General features: G+C 43.2%; 1 protein-coding gene across 2 annotated transcripts in view; it reads left to right on the forward strand.

The window, feature by feature from the left end:
- The window catches only part of fer1l4 (fer-1 like family member 4), a 106,828-nt gene that overhangs the window by 40,470 nt on the left and 45,368 nt on the right, over window positions 1-20,990 (forward strand). For both annotated transcript variants that reach the window (XM_020484052.2, XM_031824689.1), the window contains exons 23-28: window positions 2,612-2,764; window positions 2,945-3,128; window positions 3,683-3,807; window positions 6,725-6,859; window positions 20,296-20,469; window positions 20,799-20,909. In XM_020484052.2, the coding sequence (XP_020339641.2) occupies window positions 2,612-2,764; window positions 2,945-3,128; window positions 3,683-3,807; window positions 6,725-6,859; window positions 20,296-20,469; window positions 20,799-20,909 (882 nt within the window). The remainder of the gene's footprint in view (window positions 1-2,611; window positions 2,765-2,944; window positions 3,129-3,682; window positions 3,808-6,724; window positions 6,860-20,295; window positions 20,470-20,798; window positions 20,910-20,990) is intronic.

Here is a 20,990-nt window from a genome sequence, read left to right on the forward strand (position 1 = left end):
ACAAGGATATCCCTACCGGCCAAACCCTCCCTAACCCGGACAACGCTAGGCCAAATGTGCATCGCCCCACGGTCCTCCCGGTCGCACCCAGCTGCGACAGAGCCTGGGCGCGAACCCAGAGTCTCTGGTGGCACTGCTAGCACTGCGATGCAGTGCCCTAGACCACTGCATCACCCGGGTGGCAATTTCCTGTTTAGGAGTCTTATGGCTTCGGGCAAAAACTGTTGAGAAGCCTTTTTGTCCTAGACTTGGCACGAGAATGGGAATGGGGGTGTTCTTGGTCCTCCTTTTCCTGTAGTCCACAATCATCTCCTTTGTCTTGGTTACGTTGAGGGATAGGTTGTTATTCTGGCACCACCCGGCCAGGTTTCTGACCTCCTCCCTATAGGCTGTCTCAACGTTGTCGGTGATCAGGCCTACCACTTTGTGTCGTCTGCAAACTTAATGATGGTGTTGGAGTCGTGCCTGGCCATGCAGTCGTGGGTGAACAGGGAGCACGCAACCCCGGGGAGCTCCAGTGTTGAGGATCAGCATGGCAGATGTGTTGCTACCTACCCTCACCACCTGGGGGCGGCCCGTCAGGAAGTCCAGGATCCAGTTGCAGAGGGAGGTGTTTAGTCCCAGGATCCTTAGCTTAGTGATGAGCTTTGAGGGTACTATGGTGTTGAACGCTGAGCTGTAGTCAATGAATAGCATTCTCACATAAGTGTTCCGTTTGTACAGGTGGTTAAGGGCAGTGTGGAGTGCAATAGCGATTGCATCATCTGTAAATCTGTTTGTGCGGTATGCAAATTGAAGTGGGTCTAGGGTTTCTGGGATAATGGTGTTGATGTGAGCCATTCCCAACCTTTCAAAGCACTTCATGGCTATTGCATAAGTGCTACAGGTCTGTAGTCATTTAGGCAGGTTGCCTTTGTGTTCTTGGGCACTGGGACTGTGGTCTGCTTAAAACATGATGGTATTACAGACTCAATCAAGTGACAAAATCCATTGTCAAATGTTTTGAAATAGCCCTCCTGATGTCGTTTGACCCCACATGGACTACAACAGTGTCAGCTCCCGGGCATCTGTGGTAGAACAGTTGGAAGCGGCCTTGTTATGTCCTGTACTTATGCTCCTGGGTAGCACAGGGTTTTTGCCTTGGGGACCGAGATATTTCTCACCATAGTGCTGCCTACGATGACAGCTGGTGATGTTGAGTGGGCCTGTCTCTCTCAGGCAGCCTCACGGTCTGGTGAGGCTGGGAGCTCCGAGAATCTGAACCCGAGGTAGAAGCCACCGGAGAGGGAGACAGAACCCAGGACGAAGACGCAGGTACCTCCAGATCCGATCTTGATTGGGAAGCCACCAAGGAACCTCTGGATCCAGCGCGGCAAAGCTGTTTCTGGTCTGTGTCAACATCTCCATGGAGAGTCCCATTGCCAGAGCACGCCTTCTTCGACTTCCACGGTGTGTGACGTACCTCCATGGCTGGTTGGTTGGGTCGAGATCAGCTCTGTTCTCCAGGGAAGGGGGAGAACCCTTCAGGATGGAACTCTGCTTAGTACTGGCCAGTCGGCTGTGGAGAGCTGACACGGCGGCAAAACTTCCTCCAGATTAGAGCAGTGTCCGGCTACTGGGGTGGAAGAAATGGCTTCGGAAGATCTTTCTAACTAAGTTACACACTAATGTTATGTTGCACTTGGTGACCTCTGACTGTTTCATCCTAACATTGTTGGTGCCGACGCGGATAACAATATCCCTATACAATCTACACCTGACAGTTTAGGTTTAGCCAGCACCATCTTCAGATTAGCCTTTATGTTGGTAGTCCTGTCCCCTGGTAAACAATGTATGATTGCTGGATGATTTTTTTAAAGCTTAATATTGCGAGTAATAGAGATGCCAATGACTAGGGTTTTCAGTGTCAGAACTAATGTTGGGTGGCTTCGGTGGCTCAGACCCCGTAATGGGTGGAGAAGGCTCGGGCTCTGAAACCGACTCTTTGCTTAGTGGGGAAAATTGGTTGAAAGTTTCTGTCGGCTGAATGAGCGACACCAGTTGAGCATGCCGACAGCATGTCCGGCTGCGTGGACTGTGCAGGGGGATTATCACTACTACCTGTATTTACTGGTGGCACAGACGCTGTATCATCCTTTCCTACACTTCAATTGCCTTTGCCTAACGACTGCATCTGAAGCCGAGCTTGCAACTCGGCTATCCTCACCGTATCGATAGTTCTCCTATATATTAAGAGTACAGCAACTGCAGTGAGACGGCATCATCTGGAGGTCCTGCAGATCTATGTTCAGATAAAGCACCCGGGGTGAAAAAGTTGAATAAAAAAAGTTGTGTGAGGACAAAACTAGGACGTTGCTAAACTTGTTAAATAAAGAGTTTGATTAAATAGTTATTAAGAGTAAAAAGACACTCAAAATGTTGGGCAGGGCCGGTAGCCAAGGAGCAGCAAACAGTACAGCAGTAAGGAGACAGTGAGGAAGTGCTCATGTGATCAACAGCTCTTACTGACATTTAGATGTTAACTATTTCTATGTGGGACTTTTTTTTCACTCTATTTTTATTTTTGTCTTTCTGCCTGTCTGCCTCTCTCTCTCTCACTCTCTATCTGCAGCCTCAGAGCACCCTGCCAGATGTGTTTGTGTGGATGATGAGTGTAGGGAAACGGGTGGCCTTTGCCAGGATCCCCTCCCACTCTATCCTCTTCTCTTTGGTGGAGGAGGAAAGGGGGAAAGACTGTGGGAAACTCACCACCATGTACTTGAAGGTATCTCCCAAATCTCTATATGGTGTTCTATACTAACTGTATTAATGTACAATATGTATCACTGTTTAATTTAATTCATATAAGTATCATATTACATTTGAATGTTATTCTATGGAATTTCGAGAACTTTGTATTCCTGTGTGGAACAAACTCCAAATCAAAGTTCTCTTGTGTCTTTAGGCTCCAGGTTGCCCAGTGGGGGAGATATTTGCTAAGCTGGAGGTGTATCTATGGCTTGGTATCACCAAATACTCCAAGAACTGTGTTACCAGCCTGCCAGCTGAGTTCAAGCCTGTGTACGAGGAGGCTATGGGCATCATCCCTGTCCCTATGAACATGGCCCCCATCAAACTCTCCTGCGAGGGTAAGAGTTCCACCTTTACCTCTGATGTCTTCCTCGGATGCAATACACACACTCAAACTCACTCACACATATATGCAGCCTGACACATGTAGTGGACATGAGTTGGTCTCGTGATGAGGTAGCCCCGCCTTGCGACTTCAAAATCAGTGTCACCCTCGGCCTAAGGGGGAATTCCCTCTTGGAGTAATGGTCAAGATATTGTTATTTACCCACACACTCTTACATTGGCATGCACGTACAGATGTCGGCTCTTAATTTGACTAGTTTCGTTGCACAAGTAAAATAATCCTGCAGTAGGATTTGATTTTTTTTTTTAAACAACTGGAAATTACTTTTTATAGGCTATAGTAGTCTATAGTTTAAGTGTGAGATCTATTGAGACAAAGATAACTGGTGCAGGAAAATTCTCAGCAACAACAATGTAAAACAAATTAAATACCATATCTATATACACAAACCTGTTGCAATTTGTCACTCACAAAGTGGATAAACTACACACCCATTATTTGAATCTGACATCTTAATGAGTTTCTCCGGCTTTCCTGTATTTCCAGACAGCCGCTATTTCCAGTTGCGTGCCCATATCTACCAGGCGCGTGGAATCGTGGCAGCAGATGACAATGGACTGTCTGACCCCTTCACCAAGGTGGTGTTCTCCACACAATGCCAGGTCTCACGGGTGAGTGAGTCACAAACTGGAGGCACTTGTTAACCCACCACTGGAGTACCACCTGGGTTTCAATGGGAGGAATGGAGTTGATATACTTATGGGATAGAAGATAATATACTGTGGAAAATTTAACACCTATAGGAGGGCTAGACAGAATAGAGGAAGAATTGAACAGTTTACTATCATATAAATGATCTATCATGATCTACTGTAAAGGGGATATTCAGGTGAACAAAATATATTGTCAATCATAAATCAACCTGGTTTAATACAAGTTGCAACAGGGAGACACTGACACTGCACTGAAGCAGAGAAAATGTCTAACTCACCTTCTTTCAGCAGGCCCTTATATTTGAATCTCACAGTACCAATGTTCTGTAAACATCAGCCCGAGAGGTTTGAACACAATCAAAACAAAAGACACTGACAACTTTGCCAGCTGCTACAGAATCAGAGTGTTCAGAATCACACAAGGTCATCAATACAATAACAAATCGGTGTCCTCGGTCCTTGTACAGCCAGTCTGGCGTCAATCGCTATCAACAGATATTAGTTTAATACATAACATACTGCATCGAGTTTAGTGAACATCAACCCCGAGAGTCACAAATAGAACTCTGGAAATCATGTGTATTACAGAAAGGCAAAACAAATATGCTTAACATTGTGTTAATAACTTCTTATGGCTGGAAGGGGCAGTATGAGTAGCTTGGATGAAAGGTGCCCAGAGTAAATGGCCTGCTCCTCAGTCCCAGTTGCTAATATATGCATATTATTATTAGTATTGGATAGAAAACACTCTGAAGTTTCTAAAACTGTTTGAATGATGTCTGTGAGTATAACAGAAGTCATATGGCAGGCAGAAACCTGAGAAGAAATCCAAACAGTATGTGAAAAATCTGAGGTTGGTCGATTTCCAACCCAGCACCTGTTGAATACACAGTGGGATATGGATCAAGTTGCACTTCCTAGGGCTTCCACTAGATGTCAACCGTCTTTAGAAACTTGAATGAGGCTTCTACTGTGATGTGGGGCTGAATGGGAGCTGAATGAGTCAGGTGTCTGGCAGAGAGCCAGGTCCTGTTCAACGCGCATTTCACATGACAGCGACCTGCGTTCCATGGCTTCTCTACAGACAAAGGAATTCTCCAGTTGGAACGTTATTGAAGATTTATATAAAAACATCCTAAAGATTGATTCTATATTTAGTTTGAAATGTTTCTACGACCTGTAATAGAACTTTTTGTCCGACGTTATGCTGGACCTGCACGAGCGTTTTGATTTGTGTAACGCCCTAACAAAAGTAGCTACTTGGACATAAATAATGGACATTATCGAACAAATCAAACATTTATTGTGGAACTAGGATTCCTGGGAGTGCATTGTGATGAAGATCATCAAAGGTAAGAGAATATTTATAATGTTATTTCTGATTTCTGTTGACTCCAACATGGCAGGTATTTTTTTTCTTTTCTGAGTGCCGTCTCAGATTATTGCATGGTTTGCTTTTTCCGTAAAGTAAAAAAAAAATCTGACACAGCAGTTGCATTAACTTCATATGGCTGCAGGGGCAGTATTGAGTAGCTTGGTTGAAAAGGTGCCCATTGTAAACGGCCAGCTCCTCAGTCTCAGTTGCTAATATATGCATATTATTATTAGTATTGGAGAGAAAACACTCTAAAGTTTCCAAAACTGTCAAAATATTGTCTGTGAGTATAACAGAACTGATATTGCAGGCGAAACCCTGAGGAAAATCAAAACAGGAAGTGGCTTCTATTTTGAAAACTCCATGTTCCATAGCCTCCCTTTGCTGGATTTAAAGGGATATGAACCAGAGTCCTCTTCCTATCGCTTCCTCAAGGTGTCAACAGTCTTCAGACATAGTTTCAGGCTTTTATTTTGAAAAAGGAGCCAGAACGATAACATCGCTTCAAGTGGTCACATGAGTTTTGCTTTCGCAACAGACTTTGGACAGCCATTGTTTTCCCCTCTCCTACTGTGAAAGACATTTGCGGTTGATATATTATCGATTATATATTTTAAAAACAACCTGAGGATTGATTATAAAAAACGTTTGACATGTTTCTGTGGACATTATGGAAACTATTTGGAATTTTCGTCTGCGTTGTCGTGACCGCTCTTTCCTGTTGATTTCTGAACATAACGCGACAAACAAATGGAGGTATTTTGGATATAAAAATAATCTTTATAGAACAAACGGAACATTTGCTGTGTAACTGGGAGTCCGTGAGTGAAAACATCCGAAGATCATCAAAGGTAAACGATTAATTTGATTTATTTTCTGATGTTAGTGACCGAGCTACCTGATGCTAAGTGTACATAATGTTTTATCGTGCAATCGATAAACTTACACAAACGCTTGGATTGCTTTCGCTGTAAAGCATAATTTCACAATCTGACACGACAGGTGGATTAACAAAAGGCTAAACTGTGTTTTCCTATATTGCAATTGTGATTTCATGAATATAAATATTTATAGTAATATTTATTGTATGTAGCGCTATGCTATTCAGCGGTTGTTGATGACACTTATCCCAATAGGGGCATTGCAGCCATAATAAGTTTTAATCATTCTTAACTGAATATTAACTTTTTTTTTTATATTCCCCATTACATCTACTATCATGATCTACTATCATGGATTATCATAGAAAAGCAACAGTTCGTTCACTAACAAAATCCCAAATCAACCTTCGAAATCACCTGTCACACATGCAATGGAACAATCTGGAACAATGCAGTTTACAATTGGCTTTTGGACGATGTGTTTGAAGTCTGTCAGTACCCATAATAATACAGTAATGATCTCTTTATTAATGAAATGCAAACATGCACAAATAAGTACCCATGTATGTACAGTAGGTCTACATGACTTCCTTCATTGTTTTTTGTGGTTGTATTTTAGGTGATGGAGGAGACTCTCTCCCCGACCTGGTGTGAGCTGCTCCTGTTTGACCAGATCCTCATGGAGGGTAGTAAGGACCAATTAAGAGACGACCCCCCAATAATCATCATTAATGTCTATGATTACGACACAATGGTAAACTCTGTTATGCTATGAATCCAGTATGGCTCTTTTTGTAAACTAGTGTTGTTGTGAATTATTTGTTCTACTGCCTGGGTTGAGTGCTAAATGTCTGACCTCTTTTGTATATGTGAGGTGGTAGAGAAATAAGTGTAGCCGATCCTATGCCACCCCATATTTAAACCAGAGCGTGGGGAGCTTTGCCTAACCATACAATAAAAGTTCTTAGATCTGGTGGGAGGGAAGAGGCTGAGACTGGAATGACGTTCTGATATTTATTATACAGAATGTCTCTTCATGAAGAAAGTATAGAAAGTATTTCAATGATTGGCAAAGGAAAAATTATTATATGAAACAATGAAAATACAATAATATTAAATCCTTGTTGACGCTGCCACTGTAATATAGGCTGTAGTCCAGAATAGCAGTAGTGCACTCAAGGAATGGGCCGTGGCAAGAGTTAAGAGTTCTATGGGAGACGCGTCTATACCACCCGCAACATCTGCATAAAGAACTGCAACACAGACAAAACTGGTGACGGTATGATGCCTGAATAACTCCTATCAGTCTATGTTCAATTGTCAGGAATAAAAGCAATACATTATGCCCAAGGACTAAGCCAAACCAAAATAGTAAAGGTGCCTGCATACTAGATTGGATTGCTCCTAGCAGAACTCGGCGAGTCGAAGTGAAAACCTATGCCTCTCATATAACCCTTAAATGACCTTTGCCTAAAAAACGATTTAAAAATGCAATAGTACTGTTGGTCCCTCTTGAGACACTGTAGCCAGTATACTATACACTTCCTCAAAAGTCAGAATTAATCTAATATAGCTCAAGAAATCTGTAAAACATTTGGACATTTTTGCCAAGGAGGTCTTAGTCGCGCAAAAGTACATCAAATCAAATGTATTTATATAGCCCTTCTTGCATCAGCTGATGCCACAAAGTGCTGTACAGATACCCAGCCTAAAACCCCAAACAGCAAGCAATGCAGGTGTAGAAGCACGGTGGCTAGGAAAAACTCCCTAGAAAGGCCAAAACCTAGCAAGAAACCTAGAGAGGAACTAGGCTATGAGGGGTGGCCAGTCCTCTTCTGGCTGTGCTGGGTGGAGATTATAACAGAACATGGCCAAGATGTTCAAATGTTCATAAATGACCAGCATGGTCAAATAATAATAATCACAGTAGTTGTCGAGGGTGCAACAGGTCAGCACCTCAGGAGTAAATGTCAGTTAGCTTTTCATAGCCGATCATTGAGAGTATCTCTACCGCTCCTGCTGTCTCTAGAGAGTTGAAAACAGCAGGTCTGGGACAGGTAACACGTCCAGTGAACAGGTCAGGGTTCCATAGCTGCAGGCAGAACAGTTGAAACTGGAGCAGCAGCACAGCCTTAACAGGAAGCCAGTGTAGGGAGGCTAGCACTAATAATTCTAGTCAGGATTCTAGCAGCCGTATTTAGCACTAACTGAAGTTTATTTAGTGCTTTATCCGGGTAGCCGGAAAGAAGAGCATTGCAGTAGTCTAACTTAGAAGTGACAAAAGCATGGATTCATTTTTCTGCATCATTTTTGGACAGAACATTTCTGATTTTTGCAATGTTATGTAAAAAAAGCTGTCCTTGAAACAGTCTTGATATGTTCGTCAAAAGAAAGATCAGTGTCCAGAGTAACACCGAGGTCCTTCACAGTTTTATTTGAGACGACTGTACAACCATCAAGATTAATTGTCAGATTCAACAGAAGATCTCTGTTTCTTGGGACCTAGAACAAGCATCTCTGTTTTGTCCGAGTTTAAAAGTAGAAAGTTTGCAGCCATCCACTTCCTTATGTCTGAAACACAGGCTTCCAGTGAGGGCAATTTTGGGGCTTCACCATGTTTCATCGAAATGTACAGCTGTGTGTCATCCGCATAGCAGTGAAAGTTAACATTATGTTTTCGAATGACATCCCCAAGAGGTAAAATATATAGTGAAAACAATAGTTGTCCTAAAACGGAATCTTGAGGAACACTGAAATGTACAGTTAATTTGTCAGAGGACAAACCATCCACAGAGACCAACTGATATTTTCCCGATGGATAAGATCTAAACCAGGCCAGAACTTGTCCGTGTAGACCAATTTGGGTTTCCAATCTCTCCAAAAGGAGAGCCAGGGCGGCAGGGTAGCCTAGTGGTTAGAGTGTTGGACTAGTAACCGAAAGGTTGCAAGTTCGAATCCCCGAGCTGACAAGGTACAAATCTGTCGTTCTGCCCCTGAACAGGCAGTTAACCCACTGTTCCTAGGCCGTCATTGAAAATAAGAATTTGTTCTTAACTGACTTGCCTAGTAAATTTTTATTTATTTAAAAGACACAAAAAAAAGAATGTGGTGATCAATGGTATCAAATGCAGCACTAAGGTCTAGGAGCACGAGGACAGATGCAGAGCCTCGGTCTGACGGCATTCAAAGGTAATTTGAATGTCTGCTATGAATGGGGTCTAATACCAGACTGAAGCATTTCGTATACATTGTTTGTTTTCAGGAAGGCAGTGAGTTGCTGCGCAACAGCTTTTTCAAAAAAAATTGACAGGAATGGGAGATTCGATATAGGCCGATAGTTTTTTTATATTTTCTGGTTCAAGGTTTGGCTTTTTCAAGAGAGGCTTTATTACTGCCACTTTTAGTGAGTTTGGTACACATCCGGTGGATAGAGAGTCGTTTATTATGTTCAACATAGGAGGGCCAAGCACAGGGAGCAGCTCTTTCAGTAGTTTAGGGGCCATGATTATTTTCATCATTGTGTCAAGAGATATAGTACTACAACACTTGACTGTCTCCCTTGATCCTAGGTCCTGGCAGAGTTGTGCAGACTCAGGACAACTGAGCTTTGGAGGAATACGCAGATTTAAAGAGGAGTCTGTAATTTGCTTTCTAATGATCATGATCTTTTCCTCAAAGAAGTTCAGGAATTTATTACTGCTGAAGTGAAAGCCATCCCCTCTTGGGGAATGCTGCTTTTATTTAGCTTTGCGACAGTATCAAAAATACATTTTGGACTGTTCTTATTTTCCTCAATTAAGTTGGAAAAATAGGATGATCGAGCAGCAGTGAGGGTTCTTCGATACTGCACGGTACTGTCTTTCCAAGCCAGTCGAAAGACTTACAGTTTGTTGTGGCACCATTTCCGTTCCAATTTTCTGGAAGCTTACTTCAGAGCTCGGGTATTTTCTGTATACCAGGGAGCTAGTTTCTTATGACAAATGTTTTTAGGGGTGCGACTGCATCTAGGGTATTGCGCAAGGTTAAATTGAGTTCCTCAGTTAGTTGGTTAACTGATTTTTGTCCTCTGACATCCTTGGGTAGGCAGAGGGAGTCTGGAAGGGCATCAATGAATCTTTGGGTTATTTGAGAATTTATAGCACAACTTTTGATTTTTATTTATTTATTTACCTTTATTTAACCAGGTAGGCAAGTTGAGAACAAGTTCTCATTTACAATTGCGACCTGGCCAAGATAAAGCAAAGCAGTTCGACAGATAAAACGACACAGAGTTACACATGGAGTAAAAACAAACATACAGTCAATAATGCAGTATAAACAAGTCTATATACAATGTGAGCAAATGAGGTGAGAAGGGAGGTAAAGGCAAAAAAGGCCATGATGGCAAAGTAAATACAATATAGCAAGTAAAATACTGGAATGGTAGTTTTGCAATGGAAGAATGTGCAAAGTAGAAATAAAAAAATAATGGGGTGCAAAGGAGCAAAATAAATAAATTAATTAAAATGAAATACAGTTGGGAAAGAGGTAGTTGTTTGGGCTAAATTATAGGTGGGCTATGTACAGGTGCAGTAATCTGTGAGCTGCTCTGACAGTTGGTGCTTAAAGCTAGTGAGGGAGATAAGTGTTTCCAGTTTCAGAGATTTTTGTAGTTCGTTCCAGTCATTGGCAGAAGAGAACTGGAAGGAGAGGCGGCCAAAGAAAGAATTGGTTTTGGGGGTGACTAGAGAGATATACCTGCTGGAGCGTGTGCTACAGGTGGGAGATGCTATGGTGACCAGCGAGCTGAGATAAGGGGGGACTTTACCTAGCAGGGTCTTGTAGATGACATGGAGCCAGTGGGTTTGGCGACGAGTATGAAGCGAGGGCCAGCCAACGAGAGCGTACAGGTCGCAATGGTGGGTAGTATATGGGGCTTTGGTGATAAAACGGATTGCACTGTGATAGACTGCATCCAATTTGTTGAGTAAGGTATTGGAGGCTATTTTGTAAATGACATCGCCAAAGTCGAGGATTGGTAGGATGGTCAGTTTTACAAGGGTATGTTTGGCAGCATGAGTGAAGGATGCTTTGTTGTGAAATAGGAAGCCAATTCTAGATTTAACTTTGGATTGGAGATGTTTGATATGGGTCTGGAAGGAGAGTTTACAGTCTAACCAGACACCTAAGTATTTGTAGTTGTCCACGTATTCTAAGTCAGAGCCGTCCAGAGTAGTGATGTTGGACAGGCGGGTAGGTGCAGGTAGCGATCGGTTGAAGAGCATGCATTTAGTTTTACTTGTATTTAAGAGCAATTGGAGGCCAGGGAAGGAGAGTTGTATGGCATTGAAGCTTGCCTGGAGGGTTGTTAACACAGTGTCCAAAGAAGGGCCGGAAGTATACAGAATGGTGTCGTCTGCGTAGAGGTGGATCAGTGACTCACCAGCAGCAAGAGCGACCTCATTGATGTATACAGAGAAGAGAGTCGGTCCAAGAATTGAACCCTGTGGCACCCCCATAGAGACTGCCAGAGGTCCGGACAGCAGACCCTCCGATTTGACACACTGAACTCTATCAGAGAAGTAGTTGGTGAACCAGGCGAGGCAATCATTTGAGAAACCAAGGCTGTCGAGTCTGCCGATGAGGATATGGTGATTGACAGAGTCGAAAGCCTTGGCCAGATCAATGAATATGGCTGCACAGTAATGTTTCTTATCGATGGCGGTTAAGATATCGTTTAGGACCTTGAGCGTGGCTGAGGTGCACCCATGACCAGCTCTGAAACCGGATTGCATAGCAGAGAAGGTATGGTGAGATTCGAAATGGTCGGTAATCTGTTTGTTGACTTGGCTTTCGAAGACCTTAGAAAGGCACGGTAGGATAGATATAGGTCTGTAGCAGTTTGGGTCAAGAGTGTCCCCCCCTTTGAAGAGGGGGATGACCGCAGCTGCTTTCCAATCTTTGGGAATCTCAGACGACACGAAAGAGAGGTTGAACAGGCTAGTAATAGGGGTGGCAACAATTTCGGCAGATAATTTTAGAAAGAAAGGGTCCAGATTGTCTAGCCCGGCTGATTTGTAGGGGTCCAGATTTTGCAGCTCTTTCAGAACATCAGCTGAATGGATTTGGGAGAAGGAGAAATGGGGAAGGCTTGGGCGAGTTGCTGTTGGGGGTGCAGTGCTGTTGTCCGGGGTAGGAGTAGCCAGGTGGAAAGCATGGCCAGCCGTAGAAAAATGCTTATTGAAATTCTCAATTATGGTGGATTTATCAGTGGTGACAGTGTTTCCTATCTTCAGTGCAGTGGGCAGCTGGGAGGAGGTGTTCTTATTCTCCATGGACTTTACAGTGTCCCAGAACTTTTTTGAGTTAGTGTTGCAGGAAGCAAATTTCTGCTTGAAAAAGCTAGCCTTGGCTTTTCTAACTGCCTGTGTATAATGATTTCTAGCTTCCCTGAACAGCTGCATATCACGGGGGCTGTTCGATGCTAATGCAGAACGCCATAGGATGTTTTTGTGTTGGTTAAGGGCAGTCAGGTCTGGGGAGAACCAAGGGCTATATCTGTTCCTGGTTCTAAATTTCTTAAATGGGGCATGTTTATTTAAGATGGTTAGGAAGGCATTTAAAAAAAATATCCAGGCATCCTCTACTGACGGGATGAGATCAATATCCTTCCAGGATACCCCGGCCAGGTCGATTAGAAAGGCCTGCTCGCAGAAGTGTTTCAGGGAGCGTTTTACAGTGATGAGTGGAGGTCGTTTGACCGCTGACCCATTACGGATGCAGGCAATGAGGCAGTGATCGCTGAGATCTTGGTTGAAGACAGCAGAGGTGTATTTAGAGGGGAAGTTGGTTAGGATGATATCTATGAGGGTGCCCGTGTTTAAGGTTTTGGGGAGGTACCTGGTAGGTTCATTGATTATTTGTGTGAGATTGAGGGCATCAAGTTTAGATTGTAGGATGGCTGGGGTGTTAAGCATGTTCCAGTTTAGGTCGCCTAGCAGCACGAACTCTGAAGATAGATGGGGGGCAATCAGTTCACATATGGTGTCCAGAGCACAGCTGGGGGCAGAGGGTGGTCTATAGCAGGCGGCAACGGTGAGAGACTTGTTTTTAGAGAGGTGGATTTTTAAAAGTAGAAGTTCAAATTGTTTGGGTACAGACCTGGATAGTAGGACAGAACTCTGCAGGCTATCTTTGCAGTAGATTGCAACACCGCCCCCTTTGGCAGTTCTATCTTGTCTGAAAATGTTGTAGTTTGGAATTAAAATGTCTGAGTTTTTGGTGGTCTTCCTAAGCCAGGATTCAGACACAGCTAGAACATCCGGGTTGGCAGAGTGTGCTAAAGCAGTGAATAGAACAAACTTAGGGAGGAGGCTTCTAATGTTAACATGCATGAAACCAAGGCTATTACGGTTACAGAAGTCGTCAAAAGAGAGCGCCTGGGGAATAGGAGTGGAGCTAGGCACTGCAGGGCCTGGATTCACCTCTACATCGCCAGAGGAACATAGGAGGAGTAGAATAAGGGTACGGCTAAAAGCTATGAGAATTGGTCGTCTAGAACGTCTGGAACATAGAGTAAAAGGAGGTTTCTGGGGGCGATAAAATAGCATCAAGGTATAATGTACAGACAAATGTATGGTAGGATGTGAATACAGTGGAGGTAAACCTAGGTATTGAGTGATGAAGAGAGAGATATTGTCTCTAGAAACATCGTTGAAACCAGGAGATGTCATTGCATGTGTGGGTGGTGGAACTAATAGGTTGGATAAGGTATAGTGAGCAGGACTAGAGGCTCTACAGTGAAATAAGCCAATAAACATTAACCAGAACAGAAATGGACAAGACATATTGACATTAAGGAGAGGCATGCTTAGTCGAGTGATCAAAAGGGTCCGGTGAGTGGAGAGGTTGGTTGGTGATTTAGACAGCTAGCCAGGGCATCGGTAGCAAGCTAGCATAGGATGGAGGTCTGTTGTTAGCCACCTCCTGCGCTCCGTCAGTAGATTAGTGGGGTTCCGTGTGGTAGAGGGGATCAATCCAAATCACACAACAACAACAAAAATAAAAACAATAGATATAGTTATAGAGGCCCAAGAAGAAAACATAATAATAATAATAAAAAAAAAAATTTATGTAAAAAAAAAATGGTCCGATTGTCTATTCAGATAGCAGCCGGTAAGACAGCTAACTGTTAGCAGGCCGCAGATGGGCGTTCAGGTAACGTCGCGACGGAGGAGCCAGCCAAATAACTCCTTCGGGTAGATAACGTCGGCAGTCCAGTTGTGAAGGCCCGGTGGGGCTCCGCGAAGGCAGCAAAACGGGTCCGGATAGGCGACTGCAGCCCAGGTGCGATTGATGGAACTCAGGAGTGATTGACGGAGCTTGCTAGCTCCGGAACAATTGATGTTTGCTCCGGAATCGACGAAGGCCGATGATCCTTGGTTGGGGTCTGAGCAGATTATTTGTTGCAAACGTAATACAATTGTGGTCCGATAGTCCAGGATTATGAGGAAAAACATTAAGATCCACAACATTTATTCCATGGGACAAAACTAGGTCCAGAGTATGACTGTGACAGTGAGTAAGTCCAGAGAAATGTTGGACAAAACCCACTGAGTCGATGATGGCTCCGAAAGCCTTTTGGAGTGGGTCTGTTGACTTTTCCATGTGAATATTAAAGTCACCAAAAATTTGAATATTATCTGCTATGACAGCAAGGTCCGATAGGAATTCAGGGAACTGAGTGCGGAATGCTGTATATGGCCCAGGAGGCCTGTAAACAGTAGCTATAAAAAGTGATTGAGTAGGCTGCATAGATTTCATGACTAGAAGCTTAAAAGACAAAAACGTTTTGGTTTTTTTGTAAATTGAAATTTGCTATCGTAAATGTTAGCAACACCTCTGCCTTTGCGGGATGCGCGGGGGATATGGTCACTAGTGTAACCAGGAGGCGAGGCCTCATTTAACACAGTAAATTCATCAGGCTTAAGCCATGTTTCAGTCTGGCCTATCATATCAAGATTGTGATCAGTGATTAGTTCATTGACTATGACTGCCTTGGAAGTGAGGGGTCTAACATTAATAAGTAACCCTATTTTGAGATGTGAGGTATCACAATCTCTTTCAATAATGACAGGAATGGAGGATGTCTTTATTCTAGTGAGATTGCTAAGGTGAACACCGCCATGTTTAGTTTTCCTCAACCCTCGTCGAGGGACAGACATGGTCTCAATGGGGATAGCTGAGCTGACTACACTGACTGTGCTAGTGGCAAACTCCACTAAGCTGGCAGGCTGGCTAACAGCCTGCTGCCTAGCCCGCACCCTATTTCATTGTAGAGCTAGGGGAGTTAGAGCCCTGTCTATGTTCGTAGATACCCCTCCAGCTAGGATGGAGTCCGTCACTCCTCAACAGGACAGGCTTGGTCCCGTTTGTGTGGGTGTCCCAGAAAGAGGGCCAATTATCTACAAATTGTATCTTTTGGGAGGGGCAGAAAATAGTTTTCAACCAGCGACTCTGCTGTAGAGCTCATCACTCCCCCTAACTGGGAGGGGGCCAGAGACAATTACTCGATGCCAACACATCTTTATAGCTGATTTACACGCTGAAGCTATGTTGCGCTTGGTGACCTCTGACTGTTTCATCCTAACATCGTTGGTGCTGACATGGATAACAATATCCATATACTCTCTACACTTGCCAGTTTTAGCTTTAGCCAGCACCATCTTCAGATTATCCTTAACGTCGGTAGCCCTGCCCCCTGGTAAACAATGTATGATCACTGGATGATTTGTTTTAAGTCTAATACTGCGGGTAATGGACTCGCCAATGACTAGGGTTTTCAATTTGTCAGAGCTAATGGTGGGAAGCTTTGGTGTCTCAGACCCTGTAACGGGAGGAGTAGAGACCAGAGAAGGCTTGGCCTCTGACTCCGACTCGCTGCTTAATGGGGAGAACCGGTTGAAAGTTTCTGTCGGCTGAATTAGCGACACTGGTTGAGCATTCCTACAGCATTTCCCTCCAGAAGCCATGAGAAAGTTGTCCAGCTGCGGGGACCGTGCGAGGGGATTTATACTACTATCTGTGCTTACTGGTGGCACAGACGCTGTTTCATCCTTTCCTACACGGAAATTACCCTTGCCTAACGATTGCGTCTGAAGCTGGGCTTGCAGCACAGCTATCCTCACCGCAAGGCGATCATTCTCCTGTATATTATGAGTATAGCGACTGCAATTAGAAGGCATTATGTTAATGTTACTACTTAGCTTTGGCTGGTGGAGGTCCTGACGAACCCCGTCCAGATAAAGCGTCCGGAGTGAAAAAGTTGAATGTGAAAAAGTTGAGTGATGAAAAAACTACAAATATAAACGGTAATTAAAAGTAAAAACAGTAAAGTTGTCAGGTAACTAAGTAAGGTTAGCAACAAAACGCACAGCCGCACGTAAACCACCAACTAACTAAGATGTTTTTTAGGGGGTAGATCAGCTTCAATATTGCAGATAGATCGTGGCTCTAATCTAAGTTTACATATACCATATGCACTACCGGTCAAAATTTTTAGAACACCTACTCATTCAAGGGTGACCTCATGAGGACCTCCACAGACCTCATGAGGACCTCCACAGGAATGGAAGACCCAGAGTTACCTCTGCTGCAGAGGATAAGTTCATTAGAGTTACTAGCCTCAGAAATTGCAGCCCAATTAAATGGTTCACAGAGTTCAAGTAACAGACACATCTCAACATCAACTGTTCAGAGTAAACTGCGTGAAAATCAGGCCTTCATGGTTGAATTGATGCAAAGAAACCACTACTAAAGGACACCAATAATAAGACGAGACTTGCTTGGGCTAAGAAACACAAGCAATGGACATTAGACCCGTGGAAATTTGTCATCTGGTCTGGAGTCCAAATTGGAGATTTTTGGTTACAACCGCCATGTCTTTGTGAGATCCGTTGTGGGTGAACGGATGATCTCCACATGTGTATTTCCCACCGTAAAGCATGGAGTAGGAGGTGTTATGGTGTGGGGGTGCTTTGCTGGTGACACTGTCTGTGATTTATTTAGAATTCAAGGCACACTTAACCAGCATGGCTACCACAGCATTCTGCAGCGATACACCATCCCATCTGGTTTGGGCTTAGTGGGACTATCATTTGTTTTCAACAGGACAATGACCCAACACACCTCCAGGCTGTGTAAGGGCTATTTTACCAAGAAGGAGAGTGATGGAGTGCTGCATCAGATGACCGGGCCTCCACAATTTGAGATGGTTTGGGATGAGTCTGTGAAGGAAAAGCAGCCAACAAGAGCTCAGCATATGTGGGAACTCCTTCAAGATGTTTGAAAAAGCATTCCTCATGAAGCTGGTTGAGAGAATGCCAAGAGTGTGCAAAGCTGTCACCAAGGCAAAGGGTGGCTATATTGAAGAACCTAAGATATAAAATATATTTTGATTTGTTTAACACTTTTTTGGATACTACATTATTCCAAGTGTTATTTCATACTTTTGATGTCTTCACTATTATTCTACATTGTAGAAAATAGTAAAAATAAAGAAAAACCCTTGAATGAGTAGGTGTGTCCAAACTTTTGACTGGTACTGTACTTATCCAGCAGCAATGCCACACACTACATACACCGGGACGGCAGAGGAGGGCACAGCCATTGCGGTCACAATAGTGCTGGGCGAGTGCCCCTTATCACACCTCCATCCCACCCACCCAAAAAACATACCAGGCTTCAGAGGTTACACTAAAACTAAGACTATCCAGGGTGGAATACTAAAACTAAATGCACCAATACATGTGTTAAAGAGCCCGTACCAATAAATAATTGAATTACTAAAACCAATAACATTATCGTGTTCCGGTTTCTGGTCACTGATCCCGGCGACTATCTTCAAATGTAACATGGGGGATTTGTATAGCCTAAAGCATGAAAGACACAGAGAATCTCACTGTCGATAGACTGACGATAAGCAATAATCACAGCCGGAGGCCGTTTCTTCTCTTGCTAGAACAAAAGCGGTACCTGTTGCGTGCCGACCCGGTAATGACGAACCTACTGTTTCTACTTCGCAATGCTCATCTAGCTAGCTAAACATTTGGCAAAATTATCTCAGATAGCTTGGAATCTCTAGACCAGGGGTGTCAAACTCATTACATGGAGGGCCAAGTGTCTGCGGCTTTGAGTTTTTCCCCTTTTCAAGACCTAGACATTCAGGTGAGGGGAGTTCCTTACTAATTAGTGACCTTAATTCATCAATCAAGTACAAGGGAGGAGTGAAAACACTCAGCCTTCTGTCGAATGAGTTTGACACGTGCTCTAGACCATAAGAAATACAGACAGATATGCATTGCCAAAAAACGCTACTGCCACCTTCTAGTTTGGAGTATTTTAACAAGGCTGACGACCTCCAAGGTCTTTGCTGTGTGAACACAAAATACATTCGGTTCAGAAGTATTGTTGGCAGGCAAACATTTGACAATCCTACCAGTATGTCTGAGGTTTTACTGTTCCTGAAGCCGATTCTACCCCGTCTTTTTTTTTACACGAGGTGGGAGGTTCTATGGACTATTCTACCACACAGGTTATCTTTCACACAGGGAGGGAAGCATTTGAATAACCAGTCAGATATGATACAAAAATACATGTTTTATTCATAGAAACTGGAGCAACTCAAGGACAGCTTGTTCTCTCTCAGTCAGTAACTACCATAGCTTTGGGTTCAACAAGTTACAGTTTGTTATCACAAATAAACTTCATCACAGACAGGTATTCAATAAGTAACTTATTCAAGTGTTCAATATCAGGAAGTTTCAATAAACACTATGGTTTCTGGCTCAACGATATCGAAACACAACATACCTAGGGAGGTGTGCCATAAACATAATCACAATTCATTCTCATCATAGATTTGGTCTAGGCCAGAGGTTCTTAAAGTGGGGTCCGTGTACATTGTACTGCAAGGGGTCTGTGGCCAGATCTCGATATACACTGAGTATACAAAAACATTAGGAACCCCCCCCCCCCCCCCTTTTGCTCTCAGAACAGTCTCAATTTGTCAGAACATGGACTCTACAAGGTGTCGAAAGAGTTCCACAGGGATGCTGGCCCATGTTGACTCCAATGGGTCCCACAGTTGTGTGTAGTTGGCATTTGGCTGGATGTCTTTTGGGTGGTTGACCATTCTTGATGCTCACAGGAAACTGTTGAGTGTGAAAAACCCAGCAGCGGTGCACTTACCATACCCCGTTCAAAGGCACAGAAATATTTTTTCTTGCCCATTCACCCTCTAATTGCACACCAATCCATGTCTCAATTGTCTCAAGGATAAAAAATCCTTCTTTAACCTGTCTCCTCCCCTTCATCTATACTGATTGAAGTGGATTTAATAAGAGACATCAATAAGGGATCATAGCTTTCACCTGGATTCACCTGGTCAGTTTATGTCATGGAACGAGCAGGTGTTCTTAATGTTTTCTATACTCAGTATATATATACTTTTTAAAATGAATATTACTAACATATTAAACAAATGTATCCATGGAATAAATTTAGAGGGTGTAATACAATGTAATCTTAATCTACAATTTATGTTCTTAACCCTGGGCAACATGGGCCTTGGAGGCTCACAGGGATATTGCTTTCCACGGTACTGGCTTTATTTTTTTAAACACATAAATGCACTGTAATTTAAGCTTTAAAACTGCAACGTTTTCTCTTTGCCTCATGGAATAATGTGTAGAATTGCAGGGTATTAGCTTTAAAGTTGCAACAACAGTCGCCGCACTTGTCCTTCCAAGGCACGCCAGCCTGCAAATAGTAAGGGGATTCCCTAAATTAATGAAACGGACAAACATTTATACCTTGGGCCATGTTCTTAATTACAACGTGGCACACCTGGGAACCAACAGGCCAAGAGACAGGTTCAATCATACAATTAGGAATTAGAATAGGATCTCTATGGGTTCAAGACAATTCAGCAGTTCTACCCTGTTACATCTTTCGCATATACAAGGACATTTGCCGACCCTAAAATGACAGGACATCATGATGCCAAATAAGTTATCCTAATATCCAATTAGGACAACAGTTTGTCAATAAAATCCCTTAAAAATAACTATCAGTTGAAAACATGCATACACAGGTGGTCATCAGGCACTTCACCCAGGTCTCATGTATTTCTCTGTGTTAACGATGTCACAGGGGAGTCCTGAGCCCCTGGGCCGAGCGTTCGCTGAGCCGGAGCTGAAGTTTGTGGAGGAGCCATATAAGAAGCCCATGCTGAAGTTCTTTGACATCAGCCGAGGCAAAGCCTCAGCGGGGGAGCTCCTGGCGGCCTTTGAGCTGATAGAGCTGGACTACTCAAGCTTTGGAGAGGTCAGACACTTAAAGCATTAGTTTCTTATGGAAATAGCAAGGTCAGAAGCCCTGCTTTATAAGGAAAACAATATAGCAAGTGAGTGAATTAGTGAGTGAGACTGGACAGGGGAGATGGAGAGAGAGAGATTGGAATGTCAAAGCAAATAGAGAAAATAAATACTATCTTATACGTTATTAAGCCACTATGTTTACACTTATGGTGTGGTAAATATATTAATATATTAATTAATAATTTAGATGTATATAGGCCCCACGAATGTAGCATTGCTGCTGTGGTTGGGAAAGTATACTCTTTCTGACTTTTTTTCTCCTCTCTATCTACCCAGCCATCACTACCTGCTGATGTGTACCCAAGGGAGCCTGAGTATCTAAAGGAAGAGAAGTATTACATCATCCCAGATGGGGTTAGGCCTGTACTGAAGAAATTTCGTATAGAAGTAGGTGAAAACCTTTCCTCTATAAAATGTGTATGACATTATAATATGTCACTTTATAAAAGCTTTTTATCCAAAGTGACT

This window comes from Oncorhynchus kisutch, linkage group LG5 (genome assembly GCF_002021735.2).
Source record: "Oncorhynchus kisutch isolate 150728-3 linkage group LG5, Okis_V2, whole genome shotgun sequence".
Taxonomy (NCBI): domain Eukaryota; kingdom Metazoa; phylum Chordata; class Actinopteri; order Salmoniformes; family Salmonidae; genus Oncorhynchus; species Oncorhynchus kisutch.